This window comes from Somniosus microcephalus, chromosome 8 (genome assembly GCF_052327205.1).
Source record: "Somniosus microcephalus isolate GS21.2 chromosome 8, FLI_Smic_1.0, whole genome shotgun sequence".
NCBI lineage: Eukaryota > Metazoa > Chordata > Chondrichthyes > Squaliformes > Somniosidae > Somniosus > Somniosus microcephalus.
Window position 1 is genome coordinate 245697032 of NC_140994.1, and position 17841 is coordinate 245714872.

General features: G+C 47.6%; 1 protein-coding gene across 1 annotated transcript in view; it reads right to left on the reverse strand.

The window, feature by feature from the left end:
* Positions 1-233: 233 nt before the first annotated feature.
* Positions 234-17841, reverse strand: part of LOC147114251 (uncharacterized) — a 39120-nt gene continuing 21512 nt past the window's right edge. The window contains exons 5-6 of the mRNA XM_085995945.1: positions 14171-14280; positions 234-473 (exon numbers count right to left, since the gene is read on the reverse strand). Coding sequence (XP_085852071.1) covers positions 366-473; positions 14171-14280 — 218 coding nt within the window. The 3' untranslated portion in view covers positions 234-365. The remainder of the gene's footprint in view (positions 474-14170; positions 14281-17841) is intronic.

Consider the following 17841-nt stretch of genomic DNA (forward strand, 5'->3'; position numbering starts at 1 on the left):
AAACTGCTTTTGACTGTCTTTGCAGCTGCAATTTGAACAAGTCTTAGCTTTTTAGTTACCCAGGAGTAATTATGGGTAATATTATTTGGTCAATGACTACACTTGAATTTATACGCATATGATTCTCATCTACTAAATATCTCTAAATATCAGCCTTTAATACAGAACTATTGAAATGTATACTTTGGAATATAAACCAAACCAGCTACATAAAAAAATTGCCACAAAATAAATCCAGAATAAAATCACAAATCTATTTCTAAAGTTTCCCCAAGTTGGATTGAACTAGTTTCCAGAGACAACAGTTCTCGACAGACACAGGCACGATGAGCTGAATGGCCTCCTTCTGTGCTGTATCAGTCTTTCTATGATCTCAGATCAGTATCGGAGTTCAGGGTCTGTATTGTGACGGCTCCTCGTGAATCATCTGTTTCATTTCCTGTCGCTTCGTGTGGATTCCCGCCGTTCAATATCTGACAAGGGGCAAGAAATGTGCTTTAAGTAAAGAGCTTATCCTTCAATAATAAACAACAACAATGACTTTTATTTATATAGCATCTTTAACGTAATAAAATGTCCCAAGGCGCTTCACAGGAGTGTTTTCAAAATAAAAACAATATTTGACACCGAGCCACATAGGAGAAGTTAGGGCAAATGACCAAAAGCTTCGCCGAAGAGATAGGTTTTAAGGAGAGTCTTAAAGGAGGAAAGAGATGTAGAGAGGTGGAGAGATTTAGGTCGGGAATTCCAGAGCTTAGGACCTAGGCAGCTGGAGGCACGGCCGCCAATAGTGGAGCATTTATAATTGAGGATGTTCAGAAGTCCAGATGAGGTAGAGCGCAGAGGTCTAGGGGGATTATAGGGCTGGAGGAGATTACAGAAATAAGGAGGGGTGAGGCCATGGAAGGATTTGAAAGCAGGATAAGAATATTAAATTCTAGGCCTTGCTTAACTGGGAACTGTAGTGTATGCACCTTTAAGAGGAACTATGTTTTTGAAGCCCCTGTATACTGTAGTACCAGTCGTGACCACTCGGGTATATAAGCCTGTGTAGCGTCTTGTGTAGTTAATTCACCTCCAGGCTTTGTTCAGTAAACACTTGTTAAATCAACTCCTGCATTCCGTGTCTCCATTAACACACAGATCTAACAGTGGCGACGAGTTAGAAACGAACTTACCTGCAATTCTGCAGCACCTCAAGGGGATCGATTCTTCAGACAAAGGTCAAAGCCAGAAGCAAGAAAAAAACTGTGGTTTCACCAGCTAAACGGGCTGGTGGCAGGTAATGCACTGATCCTTCCTGGGCTGCGGCGGGCTAGAGCTCGATCGGGTGGCTCTGCAACGGGGCCGGGCAGCGAGTCGGGAAGCAGAAGCAAAGAGAGAGAGAGGGTGGAGCACTCAGGGCGCGGCCGGTGCTGCAAAGCAGGTCAGCGTTCGGACCGAGCAGAGGGAGGGGAAAGTCCCAGAGGGTCCGCTCCATGACGGGAACAGTTCTCCAAGTAACAGAGAAACTATTGAAGCGATATATAAAAAAAAAATAGAAATACCTCGAAAAGCTGCAGGTCGCAACGGGAACCGCGGAGAACAGCGTTGGCAGCAGTGGCAGTGGCGGGAAAGCGCGGGAGGCACCATCTTAACTTGGCGGGGAAGAAAGAAAAGCGCGGGAGGCGCTATTTTTATCCATCGGGGATGGAGGAAAAGCGCGGGAAGCGCCATTTTAGATTTTCAAGATGCCGAAGACTGGCAATATTACTGCTTTCGATAGTGATATAGAAGATTGGACCACATATGTGGAAAGAGTGGAGGTATATTGCAAGGCGAATGAAGTAGCGGATGATAAAAAGGCATCGGCACTTCTAAATCTGATGGGCGCAAGGACATACGGGCTGTTACAAAACTTGATCACTCCAGCCAAACTGATGGACAAGAATTTTAAGGAGATTTTTGATACCTTACAGGAGCACTTAAACCCAACACCGCTGCTGATAGCGGAACGATTCAAATTCTTCAGGACGAATCAGCACAAGAATGAAAGTAACGCTGATTACCTCACCGAATTACGAAAGCTGTCAAAGCACTGCCAATTCGGGGCAGGACTGGCAGATTCTCTACGAGACAAATTCGTCTGCGGTATCCTAAGCGAAGGAACACAGAAAAGACTACCTTCTGAGAAAGATTTGACACTGGACAAGGCTTTCAGTGTGGCTGTGTCATACGAAGCAGCAGCAAGAGGAGCTGCAGAGATACAGCAAAAGCCACAGGACTTCGGCACCCATGAAATGACACGGTGTTTCGAGAGATGTTATCGCTGCGGCAGATCCACCCATGACCAGAAGGACTGCTGGTTCAAGGACAAAGCATGCAGGCAAAATGGGTCACATTGCACATGTATGCAGATCTGGAAGGAAATCCGCTGACAGTAAAAAGGTCAATAAGGAAAAGTACAGAAAGGTACAAATGATGACGGACAGTGGCTCCGAAGACCAGAAGAGCAATAGCGACTCCAGAAACAAGAGACTAAGCTGTCTCAAATTACATAATGTAATTGCCAAAGAAGATTACCAGACCATTTGGGTTACCCTCATGATAGCGGGGTCCCCAGTTAAAATGGAGCTAGATACAGGATCAGCTCTGACCGTCATGAGTCGACGGGATTACGAGCGGCTATTTCCGCATATACCTTTGAAAGACACATCCATTGTCTTGAAGACATATACGGGGCAGAAAGTATACCCCAGAGGGAAAATAAGGGTGCCTGTTGTATACAACGGCAAGGAAATACAGAAGTTGTATATATACGTTCTGCAAGATGGTGGTCCACCGTTGTTGGGACCAGAAAGATACGTTTAGACTGGCTCTCCATTCAGGCACTGATGGTGACCAGTAAGAAAAAAAACGATGATGACGTCATACCTGGACGATTAAAAGAAATCTTGGCTAACGCCAAAGAAGTGTTTCAACAGGAACTAGGAACCCTGAAAGGCGCCACCGCCTCAATAAAAGTGGAAGATGCGGCAATTCCCAAGTTTTTTAAGGCAAGGCCGGTGCTATATGCAAGTCGTCCAGCCGTCGAGGCAGAGCTGGAGAATTTGGAAAAAGCAGGCGTGTTATCCAAGGTAGATTGGAGTGAGTGGGCAACACCCATCGTCCCGGTCATGAAGAAAACGTTGAATAATGATAAATCTGAAGAACAGAGAAAAGTTCGCATCTGTGGGGACTTCAAGGTGACTGTAAACCCGGTTCGTCACATGGTACAGTATCCTCTTCCGAGGATAGAAGATATTTTCGCCTCACTATCCGGAGGGAAACGTTTCACCAAAATTGACTTAGCACAGGCATATCTACAGATGGAGGTTGAGGAGGCCTCTAAAAAGTATCTCACAATAAACACACACAAAGGCCTGTACCAGTACAATCGACTGGTTTTCGGAGTGGCATCAGCTCCGACTATCTGGCAAAGAGCTATGGAGCAAGTCCTGCAAGGGATTCCGGGGACTCAATGCTACCTAGACGACATCCTTGTAACAGGAGAAAACAACAACGAGCACCTTGCCAACTTGGAGCAGGTGCTCACGAGGCTGAGAGAACGGGGCCTACGAGCAAATCGCCCCAAGTGCGAATTTTTCCAGAAACAAATATCATATTGTGGCCATGTCATTAACGAAGAAGGGTTGCATAAGTCACCTGAAAAAATTGAAGCGTTCGTAAAGGCCCCAGCGCCTGAAAATGTCTCACAATTAAGGTCGTTCCTGGGATTAGTAAATTACTATCATAAATTTTTACCAAACTTGTCGACGGTTCTGCACCCTCTTAACGCACTGCTACAAACGGGAGTAGTTTGGAAATGGAGCGAAGACTGTAAACGTGCCTTCCATAAATGCAAAGGCTTGATCACGTCCAGGGAAGTGTTGGCTCATTACAACCCATCACTGCCAATCAGACTGGCGTGCGATGCATCCCCTTACGGCGTGGGAGCGGTATTATCGCATAGATTCCCTGATGGCTCGGAGCGGCCGATAGCTTTTGCGTCATGCTTATTGAACTCAGCTGAGCGTAACTATGCCCAGATCGACAGGGAGGCACTCAGCCTGGTGTGGGGGGTGAAGAAATTCAACCATTACCTACACGGACAAAAATTTACCTTTTTGACTGACCATCAACCCCTCGTCTCCATATTCAACCCTAAAAAGGGCGTTCCCATTATGACAGCACAAAGGCTACAGAGGTGGTCCCTTTTCCTAGGGGCACACCAATATGACATAGAATACAAAGGAACAAAACAGCATGGGAATGCTGATGGGTTATCGTGCCTACCGTTGCCAATGATGGAAGAGGCGCCTACAGTGGACCCAGTGGAGATGTTCCACTCGACCATAGTGGAATGTCTACCGGTGACAAATTCTACCATTGAAAAGGAAACGCGAAATGACCCGACTCTCTCACGAGTCTACGATTTAACGGTGAAGGGATGGCCAGCACATGGTGAACCACTGTTGCCAGCATTCTCGCAAAGAAGAGAACAGCTGTCAGTGTGCCGAGGAACCTTGATGTGTGGATCCAGAGTGGTGATTCCACCCAAACTCAAGGATCGAGTGCTAAAGGAGCTTCACGAGGGGCATCTGGGTGGAGTGAAAATGAAGAACTTAGCCAGAGCGTTTGTGTGGTGGCCAGGTATCGATGGAGACATTGAAGAAATGACCAAGAGCTGTCTAGGATGCCAGAAGGTCCAAAACGCCCCACCACAAGCCCCTCTACATCCATGGGAGTGGCCCTCATCTCCATGGCAAAGGGTACATATCGACTTTGCTGGTCCATTTATGGACTCAATGTTCTTAATCGCGGTGGATGCACACAAGTGGCCGGAGGTAATAAAGATGTCCTCCACCACCACGGAAAAAACCATCACAGTATTAAGGACCATATTCGCCAGGAATGGGCTGCCTGAACAGATCTGTTCTGATAATGGACTGCAATTTGTATCCGAAGAATTCAGGAAGTTGTTAAAAAACAATGGGGTTAAGCACTACACGTCCGCCCCATACCATCCCGCCACCAATGGATTGGCTGAAAGGTTTGTCCAGACCTTCAAGAAGGCCATAAAGGCCATGGGTAATGAAGACATAAATCTACAACATAAGGTAGATAACTTCTTTTTTGCGTACAGGAATGCAACACATGTGGTTACAAACCAAACCTCCGCCATGATGTTTTTCAATAGAAGCCTAAGATGCCAGCTGGATTTGGTCAAGCCAAACATCAGAAGGGACGTAGAGAACTGGCAATTTCAAAGCATGAATGAAAGGCCAACTAGAACCTTCCAGATAGGTCAACCAGTTTTGGCCCAGGACTACCGTACCGAGAAATGGCAGCCTGGAACTATTTGCACACGACTAGGACCGCTGATGTATACCGTAGACATTGGAGAAAGCATAATAAGGCGCCATGCTGACCAGATCATAGAGTCATCCAAAAAAGGACAACCTACACCACAACTTTATATGCCTAGTGATGAAGCAGAGATACCCATGGTATCTACCTCCGATCCGGTGATACTGGAACCAGATGAACCCGACACTGGCATTGAAGCCGAATCGACCTTGCCAAAAGAACCTACTACACCACTGAGACATTATCCGGACCGAGTCAGGAAGCCTCCCGAGAGACTGAATTTGAAATTGATTAACTTCAGCAAATGTGTATATTATTGTTCTTGTAAAAATGTTATTTAATGATTACTTAAAATGTTATGTACTATTTATCTAAAAGGGGAGGAATTGTAGTGTATGCACCTTTAAGAGGAACTATGTTTTTGAAGTCCAGTCGGGACCAGCGGGAGCAGTGAGTCGGAGCCCGGTATAAAAACCAGAGAGAGGCGAGGCCCGAGACCAGTCGGGACCAGCGGGAGCAGTGAGTCGGAGCCCGGTATAAAAACCAGAGAGAGGCGAGGCCCGAGACCAGTCGGGACCAGCGGGAGCAGTGAGTCGGAGCCCGGTATAAAAACCAGAGAGGCGAGGCCCGAGACCAGTCGGGACCAGCGGGAGCAGTGAGTCGGAGCCCGGTATAAAAACCGGAGAGAGGCGAGGCCCGAGACCAGTCGGGACCAGCGGGAGCAGTGAGTCGGAGCCCGGTATAAAAGCCAGAGAGAGGCGAGGCCCGAGACCAGTCAGGACCAGCGGGAGCAGTGAGTCGGAGCCCGGTATAAAAACCAGAGAGAGGCGAGGCCCGAGACCAGTCGGGACCAGCGGGAGCAGTGAGTCGGAGCCCGGTATAAAAACCGGAGAGAGGCGAGGCCCGAGACCAGTCGGGACCAGCAGGAGCAGTGAGTCAGAGCCCGGTATAAAAACCGGAGAGAGGCGAGGCCCGAGACCAGTCGGGACCAGCGGGAGCAGTGAGTCGGAGCCCGGTATAAAAACCGGAGAGAGGCGAGGCCCGAGACCAGTCGGGACCAGCGGGAGCAGTGAGTCGGAGCCCGGTATAAAAACCGGAGAGAGGCGAGGCCCGAGATCAGTCGGGACCAGCGGGAGCAGTGAGTCGGAGCCCGGTATAAAAACCGGAGAGAGGCGAGGCCCGAGACCAGTCGGGACCAGCGGGAGCAGTGAGTCGGAGCCCGGTATAAAAACCAGAGAGAGGCGAGGCCCGAGACCAGTCGGGACCAGCGGGAGCAGTGAGTCGGAGCCCGGTATAAAAACCAGAGAGAGGCGAGGCCCGAGACCAGTCGGGACCAGCGGGAGCAGTGAGTCGGAGCCCGGTATAAAAACCGGAGAGAGGCGAGGCCCGAGACCAGTCGGGACCAGCGGGAGCAGTGAGTCGGAGCCCGGTATAAAAACCAGAGAGAGGCGAGGCCCGAGACCAGTCGGGAGCAGCGGGAGCAGTGAGTCGGAGCCCGGTATGAAAACCAGAGAGAGGCGAGGCCCGAGACCAGTCGGGACCAGCGGGAGCAGTGAGTCGGAGCCCGGTATAAAAACCAGAGAGAGGCGAGGCACACCAACTCAGCAGCGGGGAGAGAGGTAAAAAGTAATCAGAGTGTGACATCACCAGGGAGCAGGTAAGTGATTGGTTGGTGAGTATTTCTCTTTTTTAAACTTTAACTCTGTAGTTTATAGTTACCAGGGTCTTTCTGGTGTAGCAGGGACTGTTGGTAGACTATACAAGCGCCTTAGAGATATCTTTAATTGGTGATAGTAAATTAATTTAAATTAAGTAAAGGGAAGGTCATGCCAGGTGAGCCCAGCCCCGTGATATGCTCCTCTTGCTCTATGTGGGAATTCAGGGACCCCGGTGCCCCTGATGACCACGTGTGCCAGAGATGCATCCATCTGCAGCTACTAGCAGACTGCATTGAGGCGCTGGAGCTGCGGGTGGATGGGTTGTTGAGCATTCACGATGCTGAGAGGTTCGTGGATAGCACGTTTAGTGAGTTGGTCACACCGCAGGGAAGGGCTGCACAGGAAGACAGGAAATGGGTGACCACCAGGCGGAGCAATAGAAGCAGGCAGGTAGTGCAGGAGACCCCTGTGACCATTCCCCTCTCAAACAAGTATGCCGCTTTGGATACTGTTGAGGGGGATGACTCACCAGGGGAAGGCAGCAGCAGCCAACTTCCTGGCACTGGGGGTGCTCCTGCTGCCCAGGAAGGGGGGAAAAAGAGTGGGAGAGCAATAGTGGTAGGGGATTCTATAGTAAGGGGAACAGATAGGCGTTTCTGTGGCCGTAGACGTGAATCCAGGATGGTTTGTTGCCTCCCTGGTGCCAGGGTCAAGGATGTCACTGAGCGGCTGCAGGGCATTCTGGAGGGGGAGGGTGAACAGCCAGTGGTCGTGGTCCACATTGGTACCAACGACATAGGTAAAAACAGGGATGAGGTCCTGCAGCAAGAATTTAGGGAGCTAGGTGAAGGATTAAAGAGCAGGACCTCAAAGGTTGTAATCTCTGGATTACTCCCGGTGCCACGTGCTAGTAAGTATAGGAATAGGAAGATAGAACAGATGAATGCGTGGCTAAAGGGATGGTGCAGGGGGGAGGGCATTAGTTTCCTGGATCACTGGGTCTGTTTCTGGGAAAGGTGGGACTTGTACAAGTCGGACGGTTTACACCTGAACCAGAGGGGCACCAATATCCTAGCGGGGAGGTTTGCTAGCACTGCTGGGGAGGGTTTAAACTAACTTGGCAGGGGGTTGGGGTACAGAGTGGAGCTATAGTAGGGGGTGATTTACAGCCAAATACAGAGGGAAAAACAAGTCAGCTGGGAAGGCAGAGCAAATATGTGAAGGCAAAAGAGAATATGGCAGGGCTGGAAGGCATTTATTTTAATGCAAGGAGTCTTGCAAATAAGGTGGATGAACTGAAGTTGTTGTTGAACACATGGGAGTACGATATTGTTGCTATCACGGAGACATGGTTGAGGGAGGGTCAGGACTGGCAGCTCAATATTCCGGGGTATAGAATCTTCAGGCAAGACAGAGGGGGGTGTAAAAGGGGAGGGGGTGTTGCAATATTAATTAAGGAGTCAATTACTGCTGTAAGGAGGGATGATATATTAGCGGGTTCCTCTAATGAGGCCATATGGGTAGAACTTAAAAACAAAAAGGGGGCAAGCACTTTGCTGGGAGTGTACTATAGGCCCCCAAACAGTCAGGGGGAGATAGAGGAACAGATATGTAGGCAAATCTCAGAAAAGTGCGAAAATAATAGGGTAATAATCGTGGGGGATTTCAACTTCCCCAATATAAATTGGGACAGTCAGAGTGTGAAAGGCTTAGAGGGTGCAGAATTCTTAAAGTTCATCCAGGAGAGCTTTTTGAGCCAACATGTAGAAAGTCCTACAAGAGAGGGGGCGGTACTGGACCTAATTCTGGGGAATGTAGCCGGGCAAGTGGTGGAAATGTCAGTAGGAGAGCATTTTGGCGACAGTGACCATAATTCGGTGAGATTTAAGGTGGTCATGGAAAAAGACAAAGACGGCCTGGAAATAAGGGTTCTAAATTGGGGGAAGGCCGATTTTAATATGATAAGGCAGGATCTGGCCAAAGTGGACTGGGAGCAGCTGCTTATAGGAAAATCCACATCAAAACAGTGGGAGACTTTCAGAAGGGAAATAGAGAGAGTACAACGCCAACATGTTCCTGTAAAGGTCAAGGGTGGGACCAACAAGCAAAGGGAACCTTGGATGACAAGGGATATACAAAAATGCATTAGAAATAAAAGGGGGGCTTTTGGCAGTTACAAAAGACTAAAGACGGAAGAAGCCCTAGAGGAGTATAAAAAGTGCAGGGGCATACTTAAAAAAGAAATTAGGAGGGCGAGGAGGGGCCATGAAATAACACTGGCGAGCAAAATAAAGGAAAATCCTAAGATGTTTTATAAGTATATTAAGGGCAAGAGGATAACCAGGGAAAGGGTAGGGCCCATTAGGGACCAAAGTGGCAATCTGTGTGTAGAGCCAGAGGATGTAGGCGGGGTTTTAAATGAATTTTTTGCATCTGTGTTCACTATGGAGAAAGACGATGCAGACATAGAAATCGGGCAAGGGGACTGTGACATACTTGAACATATTAGCATCGAGAGGGAGGAGGTGCTAGCGGTTTTAGCAGGCCAAAAAGTGGATAAATCCCCAGGCCCGGACGAGATGTATCCCAGGCTGCTGTGGGAGGCAAAGGAGGAGATTGCAGGGGCTCTGACACAAATTTTCAGAACCTCTCTGGCCACAGGGGATGTACCAGAGGACTGGAGAACAGCTAATGTAGTACCATTATTCAAGAAGGGTAGCAGGGATAAACCAGGGAATTACAGGCCAGTGAGTCTAACATCTGTCGTGGGGAAATTATTGGAAAAAATTCTGAGGGACAAAATTAATCTCCACTTGGAGAGGCAAGGATTAATCGGGGATAGTCAGCATGGCTTTGTCAAGGGTAAATCATGTCTGACAAATCTGATTGAATTTTTCGAGGGGGTGACTAGGGGGTGGATGAGGGAAATGCTGTGGATGTGGTTTACATGGACTTCAGTAAAGCTTTTGACAAAGTCCCGCATAGGAGACTGGTCAAGAAGGTAAGAGCCCATGGGATCCAGGGTGCCTTGGCGCGTTGGATCCTAAACTGGCTGAGTGGCAGGAGGCAGAGGGTGATGGTCGAAGGTTGCTTTTGTGACTGGAAGCCTGTGTCCAGTGAGGTACCTCAGGGATCGGTGCTGGGTCCCTTGTTGTTTGTGATCTACATAAATGATTTGGATGAGAATGTAAAAGGTATGATCAGTAAGTTCGCAGATGACACGAAAATTGGTGGGGTGGTAAATTGCGAGGAGGAAAGCCTCCGGCTACAGGACGATATAAACGGGTTGGTCAGATGGGCGGAAAAGTGGCAAATGGAATTTAACCCTGAAAAGTGCGAGGTGATGCATTTTGGACGGACAAATAAGGCAAGGGAATACACAATGAGTGGTAGGACCCTAGGAAGTACAGAGGGTCAGAGGGACCTTGGTGTACATGTACATAGATCCCTGAAGGCAGCGGAGCAGGTAGATAAGGTGGTTAAAAAGGCATATGGGATACTTGCCTTCATTAGCCGAGGCATAGAATATAAGAGCAGGGAGGTTATGATGGAGCTGTACAAAACGCTGGTGAGGCCACAGCTGGAGTACTGTGTGCAGTTCTGGTCGCCTCACTATAGGAAGGATGTGATTGCTTTGGAGAGGGTGCAGAGAAGATTCACCAGGATGTTACCTGGGATGGAGCGCCTCAGCTATGAAGAGAGGCTGGACAGGCTGGGGTTGTTTTCCTTGGAGCAGAGAAGGCTGAGGGGGGACCTGATTGAGGTATACAAAATGATGAGGGGCATAGATAGGGTAGATAAAGAGGAACTTTTCCCCTTAGTGGGGGGGTCAATAACAAGGGGGCATAGATTCAGGGTAAGGGGCAGGAGATTTAGAGGGGATTTGAGGAGGAACTTCTTCACCCAGAGGGTGGTTGGAATGTGGAATTCAATGCCTGAAAGGGTGGTAGAGGCAGGAACCCTCACAACATTCAAGAAGCATTTGGATGAGCACTTGAAATGCCATTGCATACAAGGCTATGGACCAAATGCTGGAAAATGGGATTAGACTGGACAGGGATGGATGGGCGGCGCAGACACGATGGGCCGAAGGGCCTCTTTCTGTGCTGTAAAACTAGGCCTAGAAATTCACGAGCCTTAGCGCCGCTTTTGAGGCGCTAGAGGGACTAGCGCCAGAGTTATGGCCAGTTGAAAAATTCCCTGGGGCCCTAAAGCAGCGTTGCACCGGTAGCGCTGCGCCGGCACCGATGACGTCATCGGTGTGCGCAGCGTCCCGGTTGCCATGCCGACGGGCCCCAGCGCCGAAATTCAGTTGCGGCCGCCTCGCCCGTGGCAGCCGCAACTAAGACTCTGGCAACAGAGTCCAACATGTGTTTGCGCCGGCGCATTAAAGGCCCCGTGGCGGCCGGCCGCTTTCCCGCCGGCCGCCTGCCCGCAGCTCCCTCCCCGGACTTCTCCCCCCCCCCCCCCCGGAACAGATGCAAGCCCGGCACTTGTCCGAGGTGCCGGGCTCATTTTTAAACAGATTTGCGCGGGCCGCGGCCGGGTGCAGGCAGCTCCTCCTTAACGGAAGGAGGAGGCCTGCACTTCCCCAGCCTGCCGCACCGCATCGGGTGCCGCAGCGCCGGAATTGAGGCGCTAAACGGCAGTTAGTGCCCTTTTCCAGGCGCTAAGACCCTTCAGTAGCGCCGGCAGCCGTTTGGGCGCGGCGCTACTGAATTTTTGGCACGCGCAGGGGGACTTAGCGCCGGCACTAACTTCCGGCGCTAAAGCCCTGGCTAAGCCAAAACCCAATTTCTAGGCCATGACTCTATGACTCTATGTATACTGTAGTACCAGTAGTGACCACTCGGGTATATAAGCCTGTATAGCATCTTGTGTAGTTAGTTCACCTCCAGACTTTGTTCAGTACAACACTTGTTAAATCAACTCCTGCATTCCGTGTCTCCATTAACACACGGATCTAACAGGAACCAACGTGGGTCAGCATGCACAGGGGAAATGGGTGATCAGGACCAGAGGCGAGTTAGCACACAGGTGGCAGAGGTTTGGAGGACCTCAAGTTTATGGAGGGTAGAACTAGGGATGCCGGCCAAAAGTCAAGTCTAGAGGTGATAAAGGCATGGATTAGGGTTTAAGAAGCAGATAAGATGAGGTAAGTGCGGAGATATTACGAAGGTGGAAATGGGCAGTTTAGTGATAGAGCGGATATGAAGTAGGAAACTCAATTCTTGATCAAATATGTCTCCAAGGTTGCGAACAGACTTGGTCGGCCTTAGACAGTTGCCAGGGAGAGAGGTCGAATCAGTGGAAAGGGAATGGAGTTCGTGGCGTGAACCAAAGACAATGGCTTCTGTCTTCCCGATATTAAATTGGAAGAAATTTCTACTCATCCAGAGCTGGATGTCGGACAAGCAGTCTGATGGTATAGAGAGTGTGGAGGGTTCAAGAGAGGTGGAGGAGAGGTAGAGCTGGGTATCATCAGCGTACATATGAAAACTCACGTTCTGTTGCCGGATGATGTCACCGAGGGGCAGCATGAGGATGAGAAATAGGAGGGGGTCAAGGATAGATCCTTGGGGGACACCAGAGGTGACAGTGCAGGATCGGGAAGAGAAGTAATTGCAGGTGATTTTATGGTTACAGCTGGAAAGTTAGGAATTAAGCCAGGCAAGTATAGTCCCATCTAGCTTGATGATGGTGGAGAGGCGTTGGAGCAAAATTGTGTGGTCAACCCTGACAATGACTGCGAACAGGTACCGAAGAAAGAGATGGGCTAGATTACCTTTGTCGCAGTCAATTAGGATGTCATTTGTGACCTTGGTAAGAGCAGTTTCAGTACTGTGGCAGGGGCGGAAGCCTGATTGGAGGGATTCAGGCAAGGGGTTCTGGGAAATATGGGCATGGATTTGGGAAGCGACAATTCATTCAAGAGCTTTGTACAGGAAAGGGAGATTGGGGATGGGGTGATAGTTTACAAGGACAGTTTTTCTGGAGGAGAGGGGTGATGACGGCAGATTTGAAGTAAAGGGGGACAGTACCTGAGGAGCGAGAACCGTTAGCAATATCTACTAACATGGGAGCCAGGAAGGAAAGTTGGGTTGTCAACAATTTAGTAGAAATAGATTAGAGCGTTCAGAAGGTCAGTCTCATTGACAAGATGAACATTGAAAGGACAAGGGGGAGTTTTTGTGATGTTGATTGAGGGAAAAATATTGGCCAGGACACTGGGGATAACTCCCCTGCTCTTCGAAATTGTGCCGTGGGATCTTTAATGTCCACCTGAGAGAGCAGACAGGGCCTAGGTTTAACTTTTCATCCGAAAGACGGAACCTCTGACAATGCAGCACCCCCTCAGTACTGCAGTGGAGTGTCAGCCTAGATTTTTGTGGTCAAGTTTCTGGAATATAGGAATATATGAATGTAAAATAAGTTCACACCATGGTGCGGCCACATTGCTAAGAGGTTCTCCCTAAGGTCAACTGACCTCACCAGTAAAGTTATGCCCTTGAACTCAGGACTCTGTTACAGACAGCACTATGCTCTCCTACTAAAGCTACTGATCCTGTCTCTTTTGTTACCTCCCTGAGCTGTGATCTGCTATAAATTTTATCATAATCATTAATTTTCACTAAATACAGTCGTACTGTTCAGCTCATTGTAATTTTTACTGGTCACACTTTAACAAACAACTGTTCAAAGATTGGTTTCTGGCAACATTCAAGTTACTCATTTCAAAGAGGAATATTGTGATAGTAAATTAAAATAATAAAAAGATTGGGCTCCTAGTTTGAGCATTGTCCATTCATTGATAATCAGGTATGGCCCTCCGAGATCGCCCTGATTCCTTCCTCAGAGCCTGATGGAAAGTGGGAGCAGGGAAGTTATTGCCGTTTGAATCAGAAAAAATATTCAAAGCTATAAGAATTCACCCAATTTGGAACAATTGCTTTCTTTAACTGACGATTCCTTTAAATTCAGTACAATGTACAAAATTTAAATGACATTTTAAAATACAGTTTGTGACCACATAATATCTGTCCAGTGAACATCAGTTTGCTCAGTGTCAAGTGAGAGCTCGGCACTAATTCCTGATTTACTGGAAAGCTTAAAGAAATTCTTACTCTGGTCCTCCTCTTCAAGCAGCAAATCAGTCCAACAGCAACGCCCAGTTTAACCAAAATGTAGCCCGAAACTGTGATGATCCAAATCTCCGGAAGTGGTCTCGGTCTCACTGTGAAGGACAAAGTTGAGATTTTAGTTTCACTCTCCACCTCGTTTAATATTTAAATACTCCTGCCAGTCATTCTATAAAAGATGTGGAAAATGAAAACATTCTGCTTTAAACACAGAGCCAGAGAACCAAATATTTCCTTCGAGACCAAGTTCACGTTGTGTTCTTTCTGTCACATTTTATGTGTCTGGATTTGACTATTTTCATCAGATTCTTGTGGTTGCAATGGTTTAGAATTAAAGTGAGCAGCTCTGAGTGAATGAAAAGGGAGTGAATAAACTCAAAATTGGGTCATTCATTATCTAAACTGTCAAACTGGATGTGAAAGTGTTGTCCTGACCAGAGTGGCAGAATACAGATTCACACCTGAGATTCCCCAGGTGGTGAGTTCCCAATCTCGGCTGTGCTGTCTGGGGAGACATTAACCATCAAGGTGTGAGACAGCCACAGATCTGTAACTGGCATTCACTTAAAAAACACCTATTTTGACAAAGTGCAATTTTGTTGAAACTATTAATACTTAACAGTGCTGCCATGCATGTTTTTGAAAGTTTTGTGTGTTGTTGTAATGTTTATCTATGGTACAGGAAACTCTTGTTTAAACAGCACCTAAATATCCGGAATTCTCTATTAACCGGCAAAATTCATACTCCGAAAACACCTCAATAACCGGAAATGTTGCCAAGTCCAAGTCTGAGTCTCCCGCAGTTGCCGAGTTAGTCAGTAGGGGTAGTTTTCCAAACTGCCACTACTCGGCTTCTTGGCACTGTCAGAAGTCCGAACACCTCAATAACAGGAGTCTGACTCTTTGTTTGTTAAAAATAGCCTCGGTAGATAACCCTCTCCATCATCCGGAATTTTTAATTAACCGGCACCATCCCGGTCCCGTTGGTGCCGGTTACCAGAGAGTTTCCTGTACATTTAATTTACTATTTTATTTCAAAATCTTAATTATTATAACATTGTAACACTAGATGAGGTAAGTACATGATACAAATGAACAATTTTATCAGCAGACAGACTTCCAGTAAATTATGTTCGAAAGTGTGATCTCCCATGGCATTGATTGCGCTCAAGATTATCAAACCTAATTTTAAACTTTTAGACAGATCATTGAATGTGATCTACCATGTTATCCCCTAATAATTTGTCTTTAGTTTATTCTCCATTTCAATGTAATTGTCTTCTCTAATATCTGGCTTGCAAGCCTCAATGTGCTATTGTGTTCAATGACCTATAACCCCACTGTTCAGAGAGTGAGCGGTTGAATTTTGGGGCCTCCTGGCTGGTGGAATCGGGATGGTAATGTCCCGGAAAATGGCCGGGAATGGCTCAGCCCCCCTTCCCCCCATTCCTGCAGACACTGTGTCCACCGCAATCTTCTCCCGGGCCTAGCGCTGGGCGGGCGGAGCCAGGCTGTAGGCCCATCGATTTCTGGCCAAGGCCTGCCGGCGTGATGCTAATGAGGCCCGTCCATCAACATGGACCGGGCCTGCCGTCAGCACCATCGGGCGGCCGTCCATCGCCCTTCCGCTCCGCCGGTCAGGCACCCGATAGTTCACATCGACCCCAAGTTCCTCTGGCGGGGTTTCTAGTGTGGGAGCCAACACAGGATCCATGCACTGTGCTGCTCATTGTGAAATCTTGCCTTGTAATATTGCTGAGCCTATTATTAACACTCAGTGCATGGACAGGTGCTGTTGAGGTGGTGAATTGCTGTCTGGTGCCTATCACCGATATTCTGTAGGAATTCCCACTGCTCAGTGAATCACAAGACCTGTGTGAGAATCCGGCACAAACAACGTGGGAGATAAAGCTGCATTCACAGTAAGTTTAACGGTCTAACAGGCTTTTGCTTCCTTCAATCCTGTGAGTTTTTTTAACCTAGTGTAGCTGATGCTTCTTTTTGTTTCTTTTCCCTCTGTTCTTTATTTCAGCCATGTACCATTGATGCTTTTTCCACCTTTAACTATTTCCTGACTGATTTAAATCTCCTAACACTACACCTTCATTTTTTATTTTCTGGCAGCACCCTGGTGGACTCAACCTTATTATTTAAGGATAAATAAAGACAAGGGATGAGGGAAGAGAGTCGGTTCCTCCAGCTCATCCTTCGATGTAATCTTACAGTCTCATCATCACAGTCTCCAACTGCCTCTTATACCAGTCCAGAGATTTTCCTCCAGACCAATATTTTCTATTCCACTCCTTATCTTATAAAGCTCTTTAAGGTCCCCTTTCATTCCTCTGCTTTTAAATCTGCAGGTTCCGAGTCTCAGAAATTGAACTTGGGCCCAAAATGGGCATTAAGTTGGTGAAGTGATTGCTTTGAGCACCGGTCCCTGCCGGCCTGGGGCCAGATGAAATTCGGCATCAGCCCTCATTAGAATGGAACAGATGATCCGCAGACGCCAATCGTTGTGTCCCAGTGGGGCCCTGATGAACTCCAGCCAGCTTTGATGCTGAACCAGCCCACAGGTGGGTCCTTTGGGGAGCCAAACCCGTGGGCTTGTGTGGGGGTCGAACCCAGGCCGCAGTATTATTGTGGAGCCAAGAGAAGCATTCCACCTCTGCCTGGCTCCACAGAAATGTAACTGTTAAAAGGTTTTTAATAGTAATCTCGGATGTAATGCTTAAGTTATCCACTAGATGGAGACAAATTAAAGGGTTCATTTACCAGTGTTTTAAGGTAAGCCCTGCTACACAAGTATTTAGGTAATGGGGCCTTGTGGGTATGACATCATAAGATCCTCCATGTTTGCATCATGCAATAAGAAATACCAGTGCATGCCTGTAGCTGTAAGAGCTCTGTTCTCTCCTTATTCTGTGTAATTAAAAGTAAAGTTTTGAGTTCCTGAAGTCTCACTTATCGTAGTTATTTGGACCTTACCATTCAGATATAACATTTGGCGACGAGGATTAACAGATATCAACTTGAAGAAGGGAAAATACAAGAACACTGCATCTGAATCATGGCTACTCGAGTAGGAGAGATTTCTGCTTTTGATGTTCAGACTCAGACTTGGGAAGAGTACTGTGAGTTGCTGATGCATTTCTTTGTAGCAAATGAAAGAGTTGATGTTGGAAAAAGGAGAGCTATTTTGCTAACTTCCGTGGGAAGTCTGACATATAGTTTACTGAGAAACTTATGCAGTCCTGCAAAGCCTGGAGATAGATCATTTACTGAATTAGTGGACTTGCTAAAGGAACATTTCAATCCCAGACCGAGTGAGATTGTACAGCATTTCAAAGTTAATTCACGGAACAGGAAACTGGGCGAGACTGTATTGGATTATGTTGTGGTGTTGAGAAAACTGGCACATGATTGCAATTACGGGAACAGCTTGAAAGACATGCTGAGAGATAGGCTGGTTTGCAGGATAATGCAGAGGAGATTATTGTCCGAGACTGGGCTTATGTATGAAAAAGCGTTGGAACTTGCTCAAGCCATAGAGACAGCTAACCGTGATGTGAAAGAAATACAAGGTTCACACTGGTCTACTACAAAGCAAGCTGCAGGTCAGACGCTGGTGCACAAGTTAAATATGAGTCATACACCAC